Here is a 21,369-nt window from a genome sequence, read left to right as displayed (position 1 = left end):
ACAGTCTTGTAATATTGCAATATTATTATTTCACAAAAAAAAGAAAAAAAAAAGAAATTAAGAAAAATGTAATTAAATTAAACATATCTCAAAAGGGAAATGGGAAAAAGTATAAACTTTTTGAATCCCACCCTTTTTCACATATCGTATTTTTCCGACTATAAGGCGCACTTAAAATCCTTTCATTTTCTCAAAACTCGACAGTGCGCCTTATAACCCGGTATATCTAATGTACGGAATTATTTTGGTTGTGCTTACCGACCTCGAAGCTAGTTTATTTGGTACAGGGTGAAGGGATAAGTGTGACCAGTAGATAGCAGTCACACATAAGAGATACGTGTAGACTGCAATATGACTCAAGTAAACACCAAAATAGTATGTGTTCAATTGAAAATACAGAACATTACGCACTGTGTTTTAGTAGGACTTTGGTAAGCTATGAAGCCACACCCCTTGATGGATTGTACTGTGCTTCAACATAGGAGTATTATTATGGTGTGTGTATAAGGTAAGACATATTATCTGGCGTTTCGTATCGCAATATTATGCATAAATAAACTTTTCTTACCTTCTGGTACCTGCTGATCTGTATTAGGGATCTGCATAAACCCTGAAAAATTGCACGAGTCCGCTTTTGTAGTCCATGCCGACACCGTAGTCGATAAGCTTCTTCTTTTTCTCTATCTTCTTGTTATGTGACATTCATCCTCTGCTGTAAAGTAGTGTAAAGTTCTTACTTATATCCGTCAGTAAACTCGCCACGAAAGCGCCAAAACATACCAATGTAGTGAGTGTCAGAATAATTGTATCTAAGTTATCACAAAGATGTGTGTTTCAATGAGTCCCTTGCGAGCAGACAAAAGCTGTCTTTGATCTTACCAATCAAAAGGCTTGTAAAACTCCACTGTGTACGATGGGAAGCGACATGAAAGCGTTGGTTTCTTTGAGCTATTGTAATCCACAGGAAGATTTTGTCTTGACCCGAGATCTACAAAGTTGAGAGGAAGCAGAACCTAAACCCCGTCCAGGCACCTTTTCTTTGAACCGTTTTGTAACCATAGGCGACAGCTGTTTACGACCCCCCTTCCTTTAGAAACAGCTGTTGCCATGTAATCAGAGAAAGTCCAAATATAAGAGGAGCCGTGTGACATTTCGTCAGAGCGTGGTGGAAGTCTGTATATAAAGAGTACAGCCCAGACGTTTCTCCGCAATGAGCTAAATTGAATTCTGTCTCCGTTTAATTTCTTGCTTCTTGTCTGTTTAACAGATGTCATCAGTGTTCGAACCTGACAGGTTTAGTGAGTTTACATTAATTACATTAATGCGCCCTATAATCCGGTGCGCCTTATATATGAAAAGAGACCAAAACTACACCATTCTCGGCAGTGCGCCTTATAACCCGGTGCGCCCTATGGTCCGGAAAATACGGTAGCTTTGCGATGATTCTGTGTGTGCGTGTATAAGTGTGTTCCTTACGCCTCCAGGTCCAGAAGCTCCTGGTCTGCGATGTGTTTTGGTTTGTCCATGACTGGCTGGCTGACCTTTGAATCCCCAGCGCTTCATTACGCCCTGAAAGCCTTTGCCAATACTACACACACACACACACACACACACACACACACACACACACACACACACACACACACACACACACACACACACACACACACACACACACACACACACACACAACACACAGATGCAAACATACACAGTTACATCACAGACTGAAAAGTGTGTAAATGCACCAGACAAATTGATTGTTGCATTGTATATTATTGGAAGGGTTAAAATGGCTGAGCTCCACGTGGAACCTCACTCTTTATTCATTTCGAAGTTTACTGTATTCATGGCAGACTGCCACAAATACATGGATGGATGTAGCGTCGTGTATGAGGAGGTCGTTAGGGACATTGTCCAGAATTACCTCTTACATACACTACTGAAATGCTCTCACATAAACAACTGAAATATTTTTCTCTCGCGCAATTCAGTAGTGTTAATGAGAGTGTTTCAGTCGGGTGTGTGAGAGAAAAATGTTTAGTTGTTTATGTGAGATAATTTCAGTAGTGTGTATAAGAGTGTTTCAGTAGTATGTATACGAGTGCTTCAGTAGTGGGTGTGAGAGAAAAATATTTCAGTTTATGTGAGAGCATTTCAGTAGTGTGTATAAGAGTGTTTCAGTAGTGTGTATATAAGTGTTTCAGTAGTGTGTGTGAGAGAAAAACATTTCAGTAGTGTATGTAAGAGCATTTCAGTAGTGTGTATAAGAGTGTTTCACTAGTGTGTGTGAGAGAAAAATATTTCAGTTTATGCGAGAGCATTTCAGTAGTGTGTATAAGAGTGTTTCAGTAGTGTGTATATAAGTGTTTCAGTAGTGTGTGTGAGAGAAAAACATTTCAGTAGTGTATGTAAGAGCATTTCAGTAGTGTGTATAAGAGTGTTTCAGTAGTGTGTGTGAGAGAAAAACATTTCAGTAGTGTATGTAAGAGCATTTCAGTAGTGTGTATAAGAGTGTTTCAGTAGTGTGTGTGAGAGAAAAAACATTTCAGTTGTTTATGTGAGAGCATTTCAGGAGTGTTTGTAAGAGGTAATTCTGAATAATGTCCCTCACAGCTCCTCATAGTTGTGTTCTCCCTCGCTCATGAACACATTATAATACACTTAGGCCCTGATTTACTGAAAGTCTAAAAGTGTAATAAAACATGGGCAAACTTGATAGTGTAATTTGCAATGATGATATGATTTCCTTTAAAAAGGCTCAAAAGTGTATACATACATTTAAAACAAATCTGTTTTTATTAATTAGTATTAACACACACACACACATACATATATATATATATATATATATATCTCACATGTAAGCTGTGGAAATCTGCCGTACAGAATGTGTGCTCGGGTCTTATTTTAAGGAACACTAACTCTAAACCTCACAATGTCGGATTGAATGCTAAAAACGTTATGACAGACCGCCTGAAAAAATCGTAATGGAATTTTATTTATTTTTTTACTGAATGATACACCCAAAATGTACATGAAAATAAAGAATGTGTGATTTATAATACTAACTCTGACCGATAAAACACTGACTATTGACAACATAAACGTCACACCCCCTCTCCATCCACATATTTTACAACAAAGTGAAATGCAGCAAACACCCACACTGCTTGATGCCTCGTCTGAGCTGCTGTGACTTAGATGACCATAGTAACTAATTAGATGACCATACTAACTAATTAGATGAGCATAGTAACTAATTAGATGACCATAGTAACTAATTAGATGACCATAGTAACTAATTAGATGACCATAGTAACTAATTAGATGACCATACTAACTAATTAGATGAGCATAGTAACTAATTAGATGACCATAGTAACTAATTAGATGACGATAGGAACTAATTAGATGACCATAGTAACTAATTAGATGACCATAGTAACTAATTAGATGACCATAGTAACTAATTAGATGACCATAGTAACTAATTAGATGAGCATAGTAACTAATTAGATGACCATAGTAACTAATTAGATGACGATAGGAACTAATTAGATGACCATAGTAACTAATTAGATGACCATAGTAACTAATTAGATGACCATACTAACTAATTAGATGAGCATAGTAACTAATTAGATGACCATAGTAACTAATTAGATGACGATAGGAACTAATTAGATGACCATAGTAACTAATTAGATGACCATAGTAACTAATTAGATGACCATAGTAACTAATTAGATGAGCATAGTAACTAATTAGATGACCATAGTAACTAATTAGATGACGATAGGAACTAATTAGATGACCATAGTAACTAATTAGATGACCATAGTAACTAATTAGATGACCATACTAACTAATTAGATGAGCATAGTAACTAATTAGATGACCATAGTAACTAATTAGATGACGATAGGAACTAATTAGATGACCATAGTAACTAATTAGATGACCATAGTAACTAATTAGATGACCATAGTAACTAATTAGATGAGCATAGTAACTAACTAGATGGCCATAGTAACTAATTAGATGACCATAGTAACTAATTAGATGACCATAGTAACTAATTAGATGAGCATAGTAACTAATTAGATGACCATAGTAACTAATTAGATGACTATAGTAACTAATTAGATGACCATAGTAACTAATTAGATGACCATAGTAACTAATTAGATGACCATAGTAACTAATTAGATGAGCATAGTAACTAATTAGATGACCATAGTAACTAATTAGATGACCATAGTAATTAATTAGATGAGCATAGTAACTAATTAGATGACCATAGTAACTAATTAGATGACCATAGTAACTAATTAGATGACCATAGTAACTAATTAGATGACTATAGTAACTAATTAGATGAGCATAGTAACTAATTAGATGAGCATAGTAACTAATTAGATGACCATAGTAACTAATTAGATGAGCATAGTAACTAATTAGATGACCATAGTAACTAATTAGATGACCATAGTAACTAATTAGATGACCATAGTAACTAATTAGATGAGCATAGTAACTAATTAGATGACCATAGTAACTAATTAGATGACCATAGTAACTAATTAGATGAGCATAGTAACTAATTAGATGACCAAAGTAACTAATTAGATGACCATAGTAATTAATTAGATGAGCATAGTAACTAATTAGATGAGCATAGTAACTAATTAGATGACCATAGTAATTAATTAGATGAGCATAGTAATTAATTAGATGAGCATAGTAACTAATTAGATGACCAAAGTAACTAATTAGATGACCATAGTAATTAATTAGATGAGCATAATAACTAATTAGATGACCATAGTAACTAATTAGATGAGCATAGTAACTAATTAGATGACCATAGTAACTAATTAGATGACCATAGTAACTAATTAGATTACCATACTAACTAATTAGATGAGCATAGTAACTAATTAGATGACCATAGTAAGTAATTAGATGACCATAGTAACTAATTAGATGACCATAGTAACTAATTAGATGACCATACTAACTAATTACATGACCATACTAACTAATTAGATGAGCATACTAACTAATTAGATGACCATAGTAACTAATTAGATGACCATACTAACTAATTAGATGACCATAGTAACTAATTAGATGAGCATAGTAACTAATTAGATGAGCATAGTAACTAATTAGATGACCATAGTAACTAGCATATAATGCAAAAGCACAGATTCCAACCATTGAAATACCTTATATAGTTCAAGACTAATTATAAAACATCCCAGCACATCATAATGCTCGCTACAGTTTCCATCTTAAAGATCTTTATTTGCCCAGGTCTGATTTATGTGTATTTATTACTCACTGTTACAAGCGGCCCTCTGAGGGCAACCATAACTGCGATGTGGCCCTCAGTGAAAACTAATTTGACATCCCTGCATTAGCCTGATCACTGACCGCCTTTCAGGTAAGCATCCGTGGTCAAGGTGAAGAAGCATGTGTGCTCAAAATAAATAATGTGATTAATCTGCACCTATACATAATTAATGCAATCTTTTTTTCCCCAAAATTATGATAATGCAATCACTATTTTGTGATTTTATTACATTAGTACCATGAATTGATTAACGTGGACCCCAACTTAAACAAGTTCTACTCAATAAAAGTCGCAAATTTTTACAAGAAGAGCTTAAACATTTTGGCAATTTTATGAAGAGTCGTAATTTTACTCGACAAGTCATAATTTTATAAGAAAACTGTGAAATGTTGGCAACTTTATAATAATAATCAAAATTTTACACAGCAAAATTATGACAATGCAATCATTTTGTGATTAATTACATTTGTACCATGAATTGATTAACGTGGACCCTGACTTAAGTCAGTTAAAAAACTTATTGGGGTGTTACCATTTAGTGGTCAATTGTACGGAATATGATAATAATCAAATTTTTACACAGCAAAATTATAACAATGCAATCTTTTTTTGGGGGATTAATTACATTAGTACCATGAATCGATGAACAAGGACCCCAACTTAAACAAGTTGAAAAACTTATTTATAATAAATTATTATTATTATTATTTAGTGGTCAATTGTACGGAATATAATAATAATCAAAATTTTACACAGCAAAATTATAACAACGCAATCATTTTTTTGTGATTAATTACATTAGTACCATGAATTGATTAACGTGGACCCCGACTTAAACAAGTTCTACTCAATAAAAGTCGCACATTTTTACAAGAAGAGCTTAAACATTTTGGCAATTTTACGAAGAGTCGTAATTTTACTCGACAAGTCATAATTTTATAAGAAAACTGTAAAATGTTGGCAACTTTATAATAATAATCAAAATTTTACACAGCAAAATTATGACACTACAATCATTTTGTGATTAATTACATTTGTACCATGAATTGATTAAGGTGGACCCCGACTTAAGTCAGTTAAAAAACTTATTGGGGTGTTACCATTTAGTGGTCAATTGTACGGAATATAATAATAATCAAAATTTTACACAGCAAAATTGTAACAATGCAATATATTTTTTGTGATTAATTACATTAGTACCATGAATTGATTAACGTGGACCCCGACTTAAACAAGTTCTACTCAATAAAAGTCGCAAATTTTTACAAGAAGAGCTTAAACATTTTGGCAATTTTATGAAGAGTCGTAATTTTACTCGACAAGTCATAATTTTAAAAGAAAACTGTAAAATGTTGGCAACTTTATAATAATAATCAAAATTTTACACAGCAAAATTATGACAATGCAATCATTTTGTGATTAATTACATTAGTACCAGGAATTGATTAACGTGGACCCCGACTTAAGTCAGTTAAAAAACTTATTGGGGTGTTACCATTTAGTGGTCAATTGTACGGAACATGATAATAATCAAATTTTTACACAGCAAAATTATGACAACGCAATCTTTTTTGGGGGATTAATTACATTAGTACCATGAATCGATGAACAAGGACCCCAACTTAAACAAGTTGAAAAACTTATTTATAATAAATTATTATTATTATTATTTAGTGGTCAATTGTACGGAATATAATAATAATCAAAATTTTACACAGCAAAGTTATAACAACGCAATCATTCTTTTGTGATTAATTACATTAGTACCAGGAATTGATTGACGTGGACGCCGACTTAAACAAGTTCTACTCAATAAAAGTGGCACATTTTTACAAGAAGAGCTTAAACATTTTGGCAATTTTACGAAGAGTCGTAATTTTACTCGACAAGTCATAATTTTATAAGAAAACTGTAGAATGTTGGCAACTTTATAATAATAATCAAAATTTTACACAGCAAAATTATGACATTGCAATCATGTTGTGATTAATTACATTTGTACCATGAACTGATTAACGTGGACCCCGACTTAAACAAGTTCTACTCAATAAAAGTCGCACATTTTTACAAAAAAAGCTTAAAAATTTTGGCAATTTTATGAAGACTCGTAATTTTACTCGACAAGTCATAATTTTATAAGAAAACTGTAAAATGTTGGCAACTTTATAATAATAATCAAAATTTTACAGAGCAAAATTATGACACTGCAATCATTTTGTGATTAATTACATTTGTACCATGAATTGATTAAGGTGGACCCCGACTTAAGTCAGTTAAAAAACTTATTGGGGTGTTACCATTTAGTGGTCAATTGTACGGAATATGATGATAATCAAATTTTTACACAGCAAAATTATGACAACGCAATCTTTTTTGGGGGATTAATTACATTAGTACCATGAATCGATGAACAAGGACCCCGACTTAAACAAGTTGAAAAACTTATCTATAATAAATTATTATTATTATTATTATTATTATTTAGTGGTCAATTGTACGGAATATAATAATAATCAAAATTTTACACAGCAAAATTATAACAACGCAATAATTTTCTGGTGATTAATTACATTAGTACCATGAATCGATGAACAAGGACCCCAACTTAAACAAGTTGAAAAACTTATCTATAATAAATTATTATTATTATTATTCAGTGGTCAATTGTACGGAATATAATAATAATCAAAATTTTACAGAGCAAAATTATAACAACGCAATCATTCTTTAGTGATTAATTACATTAGTACCATGAATTGATTAACGTGGACGCCGACTTAAACAAGTTCTACTCAATAAAAGTGGCACATTTTTACAAGAAGAGCTTAAACATTTTGGCAATTTTACGAAGAGTCGTAATTTTACTCGACAAGTCATAATTTTATAAGAAAACTGTAAAATGTTGGCAACTTTATAATAATAATCACAATTTTACACAGCAAAATTATGACACTGCAATCATTTTGTGATTAATTACATTTGTACCATGAATTGATTAACGTGGACCCCGACTTAAGTCAGTTAAAAAACTTATTGGGGTGTTACCATTTAGTGGTCAATTGTACGGAATATGATGATAATCAAATTTTTACACAGCAAAATTATGACAAAGCAATCTTTTTTGGGGGGATTAATTACATTAGTACCATGAATCGATGAACAAGGACCCCAACTTAAACAAGTTGAAAAACTTATTTATAATAAATTATTATTATTATTATTTAGTGGTCAATTGTACGGAATATAATAATAATCAAAATTTTACACAGCAAAATTATAACAACGCAATCATTCTTTTGTGATTAATTACATTAGTACCATGAATTGATTGACGTGGACGCCGACTTAAACAAGTTCTACTCAATAAAAGTGGCACATTTTTACAAGAAGAGCTTAAACATTTTGGCAATTTTACGAAGAGTCGTAATTTTACTCGACAAGTCAGAATTTTATAAGAAAACTGTAAAATGTTGGCAACTTTATAATAATAATCAAAATTTTACACAGCAGAATTATGACAATGCAATCATTTTGTGATTAATTACATTAGTACCATGAATTGATTAACGTGGACCCCGACTTAAGTCAGTTAAAAAACTTATTGAGGTGTTACCATTTAGTGGTCAATTGTACGGAATATAATAATAATCAAAATTTTACACAGCAAAATTGTAACAATGCAATATATTTTTTGTGATTAATTACATTAGTACCATGAATTGATTAACGTGGACCCCGACTTAAGTCAGTTAAAAAACTTATTGGGGTGTTACCATTTAGTGGTCAATTGTACCGAATATAATAATAATCAAATTTTTACACAGCAAAATTATGACAACGCAATCTTTTCTTTTTGGGATTAATTACATTAGTACCATGAATCGATGAACAAGGACCCCAACTTAAACAAGTTGAAAAACGTATTTATAATAAATTATTATTATTATTATTTAGTGGTCAATTGTAGGGAATATAATAATAATCAAAATTTTACACAGCAAAATTATAACAACGCAATCATTTTTTTGTGATTAATTACATTTGTACCATGAATTGATTAAGGTGGACCCCGACTTAAGTCAGTTAAAAAACTTATTGGGGTGTTACCATTTAGTGGTCAATTGTACGGAACATGATAATAATCAAAATTTTACACAGCAAAATTATAACAACGCAATCATTTTTTTGTGATTAATTACATTAGTACCATGAACTGATTAACGTGGACGCCGACTTAAACAAGTTCTACTCAATAAAAGTGGCACATTTTTACAAGAAGAGCTTAAACATTTTGGCAATTTTATGAAGAGTCGTAATTTTACTCGACAAGTCATAATTTTATAAGAAAACTGTAAAATGTTGGCAACTTTATAATAATAATCAAAATTTTACACAGCAAAATTATGACACTGCAATCATTTTGTGATTAATTACATTTGTACCATGAATTGATTAACGTGGACCCCGACTTAAGTCAGTTAAAAAACTTATTGGGGTGTTACCATTTAGTGGTCAATTGTACGGAACATAATAATAATCAAAATTTTACACAGCAAAATTGTAACAATGCAATATATTTTTTGTGATTAATTACATTAGTACCATGAATTGAATAACGCGGACCCCGACTTAAACAAGTTAAAAAACATTTTGGGGTGTTACCATTTAGTGGTCGATTGTACGGAACATAATAATAATCAAAATTTTACACAGCAAAATTGTAACAATGCAATATATTTTTTGTGATTAATTACATTAGTACCATGAATTGAATAACGCGGACCCCGACTTAAGTCAGTTAAAAAACTTATTGGGGTGTTACCATTTACTGGTCAATTGTACGGAATATGTACTGTACTGTGCAATCTACTAATAAATGTTGTAACCAATCAATCAAAGTTATTTTTGACAGCCCTTATTTTGACACTTCCGCTTGCTTACAGGAAGTTGTGCCTTGTGTTGCCCAGTGTGTGTTTGCTATTTTGCTCAAGTCAGCTCAGGTCAGCCGCCAATAGCCCCGGGGCCATGAGTTTACGGCCCCTGCTATAAATGAAACTGTAGTTATCCGTATTTACTGGTAGAATAATGCACTAAATCTGGATAAGTCTGGGATATTTCTGACAGCTAAGCAGTATTTGAAGCCGTGGCATCTTTATGGGAGAAAAGGAGCCAAGATGAAAGAAAGAAAGCCAATAAGGGAATAAAGAGAACTTACGATTTGGCAGTCACGTCCACATACTGGCCTGGACGAAAATGTGCAGCATATAGTGGAGTCCCTGGCCAAACACACCCACACAAGATAAGCAGTGCAGTTTGGGTTTTTTTGTGGGTGGATGTTATTAAATGTGTGTGTGTGTGTGTGTATATACCAGGCTTAATGATGGCGTTGTCCGAGACTGGAAAGGTGCTGAGTTTCTGTTTTGGAGGAACTCCTGCATTTTTGAACATCTCTATTGCCGTTTCGGATCTCTGTCAGTCACACAGATGGAAACACACACAGGAAGGAGAATGTAAAAGACGTGGGAGGACGTAATGAAGAAGAACCAACAGTGAGTTGCAGTCAAACGCTGGCATTTTAAAAGCTGACAGCGGGCCTGTTAGGACTGCACGGGTGCCAAGTGTGTGCACGCACGCACGCACGCACGCACACACACGCACGCACGCACGCGCGCGCGCGCACGCACGCACGCACGCACGCACGCACGCACGCACGCACGCACGCACGCACGCACGCACGCACACACACACACATTATTGTATTTGTTACCTTCTTGAGACCTGAGGAAAATGCCTACCTCTTTATGACCAGCCTTTCTAGTTATATATATATATATATATATATATATATATATATATATATATATATATATATATTGTATTTACAACATTAATACTATGCAAATATAAAAACGCTTGTTGTGAAAAATGAGTTGTAATTTCACAAGAAAAGTGTCACAATTTCACAAGAAAAACTTAGAATTTTGCCATTAATATAATAAAAGTTGTCACTTTACTCAACGCAAGTCAAACTTTTACAGGAAAAACGGAATATTTGTGCAATATTATGATAAAAGTTGGAATTTTACTCAATAACAGTCGCACATTTTTTACAAGAAAAGCTTCAAATTTTGGCAATTTTATGAAGAGTCATAATTTTACTCGACACAAGTCACACTTTTATAAGAAAACTTAAAACTTTTGGCAACTTTATAATAATAATCGGCATTTTACACAGCAAAATTATGGCAAAAGTCATAAAATGACTCCAAAAAAATTCCCTATTTTACAAGAACAACAAAAACATTTGTCACCATTTTGCAATAAAAAGTAATAATTTTACAAGAAAATATTGCAATAATACAGAAACCGAAAGAATATGAGTAATTGTTCCCAATTTTATAAGAAAGAAGTCCACACAATGTGAGAAATTTTTTTGTTAACTTATTTTTTTTCAGATTTTTTTGGTTTGTAATTGGTTTTTAAATTTTCATTATTTACTTCCTTATTACAGTATGTCTCTATATACATATTTACCTATTTTTTCATATTTGGTTTGGCCAAAGGGGGCGCATTTCAATTTCTTACACACACTTGTTATTTCATATGTTGACCAGAGGGGGAGCACTTTTAAAAGGAGGACAGTCAATTTGAAAAATTCCTCCTTGTTGAGACCACCCGCCATTTTGATAGATTTTACCCCCAGGGGAACAAATGACATTCTTCATTAGATGCAATAGTTTTCTTTAAAAAAGAGTTACAATTTCACAAGAAAACTTGGAATTTTGGCAGTATTATAATAAAAGTTGTCATTTTACTCAACGCAAGTCAAAATTTTACAGGAAAAACGGAACATTTGTGCAATATTATGATAAAAGTGGGAATTTTATTCAATAAAAGTCAACATTTTTTACAAGAAAAGCTTCAAATTTTGTCAATTTTATGAAAAGAGTCATAATTTTACTTGACAAAAGTCACAATTTTACAAGAAAACTTAAACATTTGGGCAACTTTATAATAATCAAAATTTTACACAGCAAAATTATGACAAAAGTCATAAATTGCCTCAAAAAATGTCATTATTTTACAAGGACAACAAAAAAAATTGATGTCACCATTTTGCATTAAAAACTAATAATTTCACAAAAAAGGAATAATTTCACCCCCCCAAAAAATTTTACCCAATTTTATAAGAAAGAAGTCGAGAACGACTGCTTATAGTTAATCATTTTTTTCAGAATGCTCTGTTTGTTATTGGTTTTTAATCTCCATAGTAGAAAATGGATGGATTATTTACTTTGTTATTACAGTATCTCTTTATATACATATATTTTTTATTTTTTCTATTAATTTTGGCCCAAACGGGGCACATTTCAATTTCTTACACACACTTGTTATTTCATATGTTGACCAGAGGGGGAGCACTTTTAAAAGCGACACACATTCAATTTGGGATCACCCTCATTTTTAAAAAATTTCACCCCCAGAGGAGCAAATGACACATTCTCTATTAGATGCAATGTTATTGGGACCATGATATATGTTCACACCTCCTCATATGGAAGCTACTTTTCCTTCTTGATGTCTCAAGAGTGAATGGTTTGAAAAATGTGGAAATGGTGGAAGTATGAAACATTTCCCATTCTTTTCAATGGCAATTTCATGGAAATTTGGGAATTTTGGGAAAAGTGTTTTTTTTTTTTGAAAATGCTAAAACATTTGAATGTTCTGAATGAGTGGATGGTGTTGGAATTTTCTCAAATTGGTCAAGAAATATTGAAGTAGTAACATTTTTAATTGTTAAATGGTATTACGGAATTGCTGGAAAAAATTGAAAATTTTCAGGTCAAAAAACAACTTTGTTTTTTGTACTGATTAAGAAGAATGATAATGAAAATTGTAAACAAACTTATTATTACATATGTTGACCAGAGGGGGAGCACTTTTAAAAGCGACACACAGTCAATGTGAAAAGTCCCTCCTTTTTGTTAGCACCCTCCTTTTGACCAGCAGGGGTGCAAATGACACATTCTCTATTAGATGCAATGTCATTGGGACCATGATATATGTCGTTCACACCTCCTCATATGGAAGCTACTTTTCCTTCTTGATGTCTCAAGAGTGAATGGTTTGAAAAATGTGGAAATGGTGGAAGTATGAAACATTTCCCATTCTTTTCAATGGCAATTTCATGGAAATTTGGGAATTTTGGGAAAAGTGTTTTTTTTTTGAAAATGCTAAAACATTTGAATGTTCTGAATGAGTGGATGGTGTTGGAATTTTCTCAAATTGGTCGAGAAATATTGAAGTAGTAACATTTTTAATTGTTAAATGGTATTACGGAATTCCTGGAAAAAATTTAATTTTTCCAGGTCAAAAAACAACTTTGTTTTTTGTACTGATTCAGAAGAATGATAATGAAAATTGTAAACAAACTTATTATTACATATGTTGACCAGAGGGGGAGCACTTTTAAAAGCGACACACAGTCAATGTGAAAAGTCCCTCCTTTTTGTTAGCACCCTCCTTTTGACCAGCAGGGGTGCAAATGACACATTCTCTATTAGATGCAATGTCATTGGGACCATGATATATGTTCACACCTCCTCATATGGAAGCTACTTTTCCTTCTTGATGTCTCAAGAGTGAATGGTTTGAAAAATGTAGAAATGGTGGAAGTTTGAAACATTTCCCATTCTTTTCAATGGCAATTTCATGGAAATTTGGGAATTTTGGGAAAAGTGTTTTTTTTTTGTTGAAAATGCTAAAACATTTGAATGTTCTGAATGAGTGGATGGTGTTGGAATTTTCTCAAATTGGTCGAGAAATATTGAAGTAGTAACATTTTTAATTGTTAAATGGTATTACGGAATTCCTGGAAAAAATTTAATTTTTCCAGGTCAAAAAACAACTTTGTTTTTTGTACTGATTAAGAAGAATGATAATGAAAATTGTAAACAAACTTATTATTACATATGTTGACCAGAGGGGGAGCACTTTTAAAAGCGACACACAGTCAATGTGAAAAGTCCCTCCTTTTTGTTAGCACCCTCCTTTTGACCAGCAGGGGTGCAAATGACACATTCTCTATTAGATGCAATGTCATTGGGACCATGATATATGTCGTTCACACCTCCTCATATGGAAGCTACTTTTCCTTCTTGATGTCCCAAGAGGGGTGGAAATACAAGAACACACACACACACTTGGCAACGTGACTGACATTTTGCTCGCGCTGGACTCAGCCCCTCCAGTACCTCCAAAAGGCTCTCTACCCGTCTGTTGACTGAGAGTCAGCCTGCCAACCGCGTCTCGCTAAGACAAACTCAGCCACTGACTGAAGCGTGGAAGGAATTCCAAGAAGACGTCGTCCAATAAAGACACAACGGACACTTGGCTTTATTACAAAGGACGGGAGGAGAGTGTCTCCCACACCTTGGTTCTTTACATAAGCATCCTAACAACGGTAAGCGGAGAACTCAATAAACAGGCGTCAACTCGGCGCGGCGGCTAAGTAGTCCGAGTCACCTTCAAGTTTATTCAAAGCGCCAACATCTGTCATTGTTGGCGGGACAAAGCAGCTAAATCTATAGAGCTTCATTTATTTTAGACAGCGAGGATGAAACGCAGACGATTAGGGGGAGTCTAATTTCCTGAATGCAATCCCACGCTCATAAAAAGGCAGGGGAAGTCCCGATAGGAGCTCGCTGCCAAAATCCACTTATATTTCCATAAGGCACTGATATGATTTTTTTCTTTCCATTGTCGTGAAATACACTGGAGAAGATATGTGTTGGCTGAGCACCGTTATTATTAAACCTCTAGATCAGGAGCCGAGAAGATGCTCGCGGCGTGTGGATCACATTGTGTAGTAAACTGCCGTTCAATATGATGAGCTGTGCAAAACAATGGAAGTTATGACTGACTTCGTACAGTATGGACTGTAAAAAAACAGGTGCCGCTACATTTTTGCCAAGCTTTGGACTCTGCAGCTTATACAAGCCCCAAAACCAGGGAAGTGGTCACGTTGTGTAAATGGTAAAAAACCACGTTAAACCCAGATTCCGATCTAACAAAGGTCTTAACTCACTCTCCTTCTATGCCACATCAATATGGAATGCACTCCCAACAGGTGGAAAAGTAAGTGCATCTCTATATTCCTTCAAAACTGCTCTAAAACAACACCTCCAGGCAACTTCAACACTTTACTAATACCCTCCTCCATTCACATCCCATCTCCCCGGATTATAAACAACTCAAATGTACTTCTAAAGTATATACTTGTTCTTATGCTATGTGAACTCACTATGTTCTCTGCTGGCTGTACATATCCTACTAAATAAGACCTACACTGTTTCAATGTCCACATTTCTCTGTTGATGCAATTGTTGATGACTGAAGTACTGATATCAACCAAAGCTCCTCATCCCGGTAACAGTTCGAGATGCTACCTCAGTAGAAGCATTTAAGTCTCATCTTAAAACTCATCTGTATACTCTAGCCTTTAAATAGACCTCCTTTTTAGACCAGTTGATCTGCCGCTTCTTTTCTTTCTCCTATGTCCCCCCCTCCCTTGTGGAGGGGGTCCGGTCCGATGACCATGGATGAAGTACTGACTGTCCAGAGTCGAGACCCAGGATGGACCGCTCGTCGGGACCCAGGATGGACCGCTCGCCTGTATCGGTTGGGGACATCTCTACGCTGCTGATCCGCTTGAGATGGTTTCCTGTGGACGGGACTCTCGCTGCTGTCTTGGAGCCACTATGGATTGAACTTTCACAGTATCATGTTAGACCCGCTCGACATCCATTGCTTTCGGTCCCCTAGAGGGGGGGGGGTTGCCCACATCTGAGGTCCTCTCCAAGGTTTCTCATAGTCAGCATTGTCACTGGCGTCCCACTGGATGTGAATTCTCCCTGCCCACTGGGTGTGAGTTTTCCTTGCCCTTTTGTGGGTTCTTCCGAGGATGTTGTAGTCGTAATGATTTGTGCAGTCCTTTGAGACATTTGTGATTTGGGGCTATATAAATAAACATTGATTGATTGATTGATCCCACCCCCCGGATTGTAAATAATGTCAATAATTCAATGTATATACTATGATGATTAACTTGTGTGATGACTGTATTATGCTGATAGTATATATTTGTACCATGAATTGATTAACGTGGACCCCGACTTAAACAAGTTGAAAAACTTATTGGGGTGTTACCATTTAGTGGTCAATTGTACGGAATATGTACTGTACTGTGCAATCTACTAATACAAGTATCAATCAATCAATCAAATAAAAACAGAATACAATGATTTGCAAAACCTATATTCAATTGAATAGACTGCAAAGACAAGATATTTAACGTACGAACTGGTAAACGTTGTTATTTTTTGCAAATATTAGAATATTGGAATTTGATGCCTGCAACGTGTTTTGAACAAGCAGGCAAAAAAAACAGAAAGTTGAGGAATGCTCATCAAAGACTTATTTGAAACATTCCACAGGTGAACAGGCTTCAATGGAAGTTATGAGTGACTTCGTAAAAAATAAGTCACAATAAATTTTTGCCAAGCTTTGGACTCTGCGGCTTATACAAACCCAAAAACCGGGGAAGTTGGCACGTTTTGTAAATGGTAATTAAAAACAGAATACAATGATTTGCTAATCCTTTTCAAATGATATTCAATTGAATAGACTGCAAAGACAAGATATTTACCGTACAAACTGGTAAACTGATATTTTTTGGGGGAAATATTAGCTCATTTGGAATTTGATGCCTGCAAAAGATTGTCAAAAAAGATAATGAAAGGGGCAAAAAAGATGGCAAAAGGGGCAAAAAAGACTGAGAAAGTTGAGGAATGAGGAGTAGCTTCCTCATATGGAAGCTACTTTTCCTTCTTCATTTATCTGTAGGGGTGGAATTACAATAACACACACACACACACACACACACACACACACACACACACACACACACACACACACACACACACACATTATTGTATTTGTTACCTTCTTGAGACCTGAGGAAAATGTCTCAGGAGGGGTGAAATTACAACACACACACACACACACACACACACATTATTTATTGTATTTGTTACCTTCTTGAGACCTGAGGAAAATGGCTACCTCTTTACGACCAGCCTTTCTAGATATATAAAGATTTGTATTTACAACATTAATACTATGCAAATATAAAAACGCTTGTTGTGAAAAATGAGTTGTAATTTTACAAGAAAAGTGTCACAATTTCACAAGAAAAACTTACAATTTTGGCCTTATTATAATAAAAGTTGTCATTTTACTCAACGCAAGTCAAACTTTTACAAGAAAAACGGAATATTTGTGCAATATTATGATAAAAGTTGGAATTTTACTCAATAACAGTCACAAGAAAAGCTTCAAATTTTGGCAATTTTATGAAGTTGTGAATGAATGGTGGGTTCTAACTTCTCTGTGAGCGCTTTGAGTATCTAATAATAGAAAAGCACGATATAAAACCTAATTAATTATTATCATTATTATTATTATTATTAAACCAGCTGCCATGAAATGCTCAGTCATTCACAAACAAGAATCGGGTGAGGGTCACCACTTTGTCAACAAAATGCGTGAGAAGAGTTTAAGAACAACATTTCTCAACGAGCTATGGCAAGGAATTTAGGGATTTCACCATCTACCGTTCGTAACATCATCAAAAGGTTTAGAGAATCTGGAAGAATCACTGCACGTAAGCAATAATATTATGGAGCTTCGATCCCTCAGGGGGTATTGCATCAAAAAGCGACGCCAGTCTATAAAGGATATCACCACATGGGCTAAGGAAAACTTCATAAAACCACTGTCAGTAACTGCAGTTGGTCGCTACATCTGTAAGTGCAAGTTAAAACTATACTATGCGAAACGAAAGCCGTTTATCAACAACACCCAGAAATGCCGCCGGCTTGGCTGTGCCCGAGCTCATCTAAGATGGACTGATGCAAAGTGCAAAAGTGTTCTGTGGTCCACATTTCAAATTGTTTTTGGAAACTGTGGATGTCGTGTTCTCTGGACCAAAGGCGAAAAGAACCGTCTGGATTGTTGTCGGCACAAAGTTGAAAAGCCAGCATGTGTGATGGTATGGGGGTGTTTTAGTGCCCAAGGCATGGGTAACTTACATATATTTGAAGGCACCTTTAATGCTGAAAGGTACATACAGGTTTTGGAGCAACATATGTTGCCATCCAAGCAACGTTATCATGGACGCCCCTGCTTATTTCAGCAAGACAATGCCAAGCCTAGTGTTACAACAGCGTGGCTTCATAGTAAACTAGACTGGCCTGCCTGTAGTCCAGACCTGTCTCCCATTAAAAATGTGTGGTGCATTATGAAGCCTAAAATACCACAACAGAGACACCGGACTGTTGAACAACTTAAGCTGTACATCAAGCAAGAATGGGGAAGAATTCCACCTGAAAAGCTGCAAAAATGTGTCTCCTCAGTTCCCAAACGTTTACTGAGTGTTGTTAAAAGGAAAGGCCATGTAACACACTGGTAAAAATGCCCCTTTGACAACTTTTTTGCAATGTGTTGCTGCCATTAAATTCTCACTTAATGATTATTTGCAAAAATAAAATGAAGTTTCTCAGTTGGAATATTGAATATCTTGTCTTTGCAGTCTATTCAATTAAATATAAGTTAAAAAAAGATTTGCAAATTATTGTATTATGTTTTTATGTACAAATTACACAACATGCCAACTTTACTGGTTTTGGGTTTTGTACAAAGGTGCCGCTAATCTATAGATGTTTTTTTCACTAACAGCTAAACTGTGGATTGGATTAAGCAAAGAAATCACACAATGTACTAAAATGATCTACTTTAAGATGAAGTTTACACTGGAGATTTTGGAAATATCAGATTCTTTTCAGCTGACTGTTTAAACTGCAAGTACAATTTGACCTTTATTAGACTCAGTGTGAATGCACACAAGCCTTAATGTGGCCTCAATGTCACTTGCATGCGCATTTCAATAAAGTAAAAACCAGATTCCATGAGGGAACGAGAAAGTCGCTTCTACTACACAATTAAATAGAAGTTGCCACACCTTAAAAATGTGTGTTTTTTTAACGTGAAAATTTGGACACACCTTCTCATTCAATGCATTTTCATGACTATTTACATTGTAGATTGTCACTGAAGGTATCAAAACTATGAATGAACACAAGTGGAGTTATGTACTTAACAAAAAAAGGTGAAAAAACTAAAAACATGTTTTATTTTCTGGTGTCTTCAAAATAGCCACCCTTTGCTCTAATTACTGCTTTGCACACTCTTGGCATTCTCTCCATGAGCTTCAAGAGGTAGTCACCTGAATGGTTTTCACTAGAATATAAAACATGTTTTCAGTTATTTCACCTTTTTTTGTATAGTACATAACTCCACATATGTTCATTCATAGTTTTGATTTGACAATCTACAATGTAAATACCGTATTTTTCGGACTATAAATCGCAGTTTTTTTTCATAGTTTGGGGGTGCGACTTATACTCAGGAGCGACTTATGTGTGAAATGATTAACACATTACCGTAAAATATCAAATAATATTATTGAGCTCATTGACGTAAGAGACTAGACGTATAATATTTCATGGGATTTATGGATTAGGAGTGAGAGATAGTTTGGTAAAGGTATAGCATGTTCTATATGTTATAGTTATTTGAATGACTCTTACCATAATATGTTAGGTTAACATAGCAGTTGCTTATTTATGCCTCATATAACCTACACTTATTCAGCCTGTTGCTCACTATTCTTTATTTATTTTATATCGCCTTTCAAATGTCTATTCTTGGTGTTGGATTTTATCAATTACATTTCCCCAAAACATGCAACTTATACTGCAGTGCGACTTATATATGTTTTTTTCCTTCTTTATTTTGCATTTTCGGCAGGTGCGACGTATACTCCGGAGCGATTTATAATCCGAAAAATGCGGTAGTCATGAAAATAAAGAAAACGCATTGGCAGCTAAGTTAAACTGGCAGCTACGTTGTCGAAATAAAAAAATAACTTGTACTGTTTTTCCATTAACAATATAATGTTGTAAAAACAAATACCAATTAAAAACACAGAAATTCTGGCAACTAAGCTGCCAGCTTTTTCCGTAAAACCCCTCCCCAAAAAAACAGTAGTACTGTTTTTTACCATTTACTGTAAAATCCATCCATCCATTTCTACCGCGTATTCCCTTTGGGGTGGCGCTGGTGCCTATCTCAGCTACTATCGGGCGAAAGGCGGGGTACACCCTGGACAAGTCGCCACCTCATCACAGATAGACAGACAACATTCACACACTCGGGCCAATTTAGTGTTGCCAATCAACCTATCCCCAGGTGCATGTCTTTGGAGGTGGGAGGAGCCTATCCCCAGGTGCATGTCTTTGGAGGTGGGAGGAGCCTATCCCCAGGTGCATGTCTTTGGAGGTGGGTGGAGCCTATCCCCAGGTGCATGTCTTTGGAGGTGGGAGGAGCCTATCCCCAGGTGCATGTCTTTGGAGGTGGGAGGAGCCTATCCCCAGGTGCATGTCTTTGGAGGTGGGTGGAGCCTATCCCCAGGTGCATGTCTTTGGAGGTGGGAGGAGCCTATCCCCAGGTGCATGTCTTTGGAGGTGGGAGGAGCCTATCCCCAGGTGCATGTCTTTGGAGGTGGGAGGAGCCTATCCCCAGGTGCATGTCTTTGGAAGTGGGAGGAAGACGAGTACCCGGAGGGAACCAACGCATTCACGGGGAGAAAATGCAAACTCCACACAGAAAGATCCGAGCCCGGGATTGAACCCAGGACTACTCAGGACCTTCGTATTGTGAGGCAGACGCACTAACCCCTCTTCCACCGTGAAGCCCACAACATTTTACTGTAAAATGTTGTAAAAAAAATTAAAAACACTATATTTTACAGTAAAATGTAGTAAATGTAAAGATTTAACTGTCAAATCGACAGTCTACTTAAAACAATTTATATAATTAATAATGAA

General features: G+C 35.1%; 1 protein-coding gene across 2 annotated transcripts in view; it reads right to left on the bottom strand.

Annotated features, from left to right (window-relative positions):
* mrpl3 (mitochondrial ribosomal protein L3) overlaps nt 1-21,369 on the bottom strand; it is a 45,309-nt gene that overhangs the window by 16,535 nt on the left and 7,405 nt on the right. For both annotated transcript variants that reach the window (XM_061882766.1, XM_061882765.1), the window contains 3 exons: nt 10,732-10,831; nt 10,578-10,638; nt 1,477-1,588 (listed from right to left, as the gene is read on the bottom strand). In XM_061882766.1, the coding sequence (XP_061738750.1) occupies nt 1,477-1,588; nt 10,578-10,638; nt 10,732-10,831 (273 nt within the window). The remainder of the gene's footprint in view (nt 1-1,476; nt 1,589-10,577; nt 10,639-10,731; nt 10,832-21,369) is intronic.

Source organism: Nerophis ophidion, linkage group LG21 (genome assembly GCF_033978795.1).
Source record: "Nerophis ophidion isolate RoL-2023_Sa linkage group LG21, RoL_Noph_v1.0, whole genome shotgun sequence".
In the NCBI taxonomy this organism is placed as follows: Eukaryota; Metazoa; Chordata; class Actinopteri; order Syngnathiformes; family Syngnathidae; genus Nerophis; species Nerophis ophidion.
Note: the sequence above shows the minus strand (reverse complement) of the source record. Positions and strands in the feature narration are given on the sequence as shown.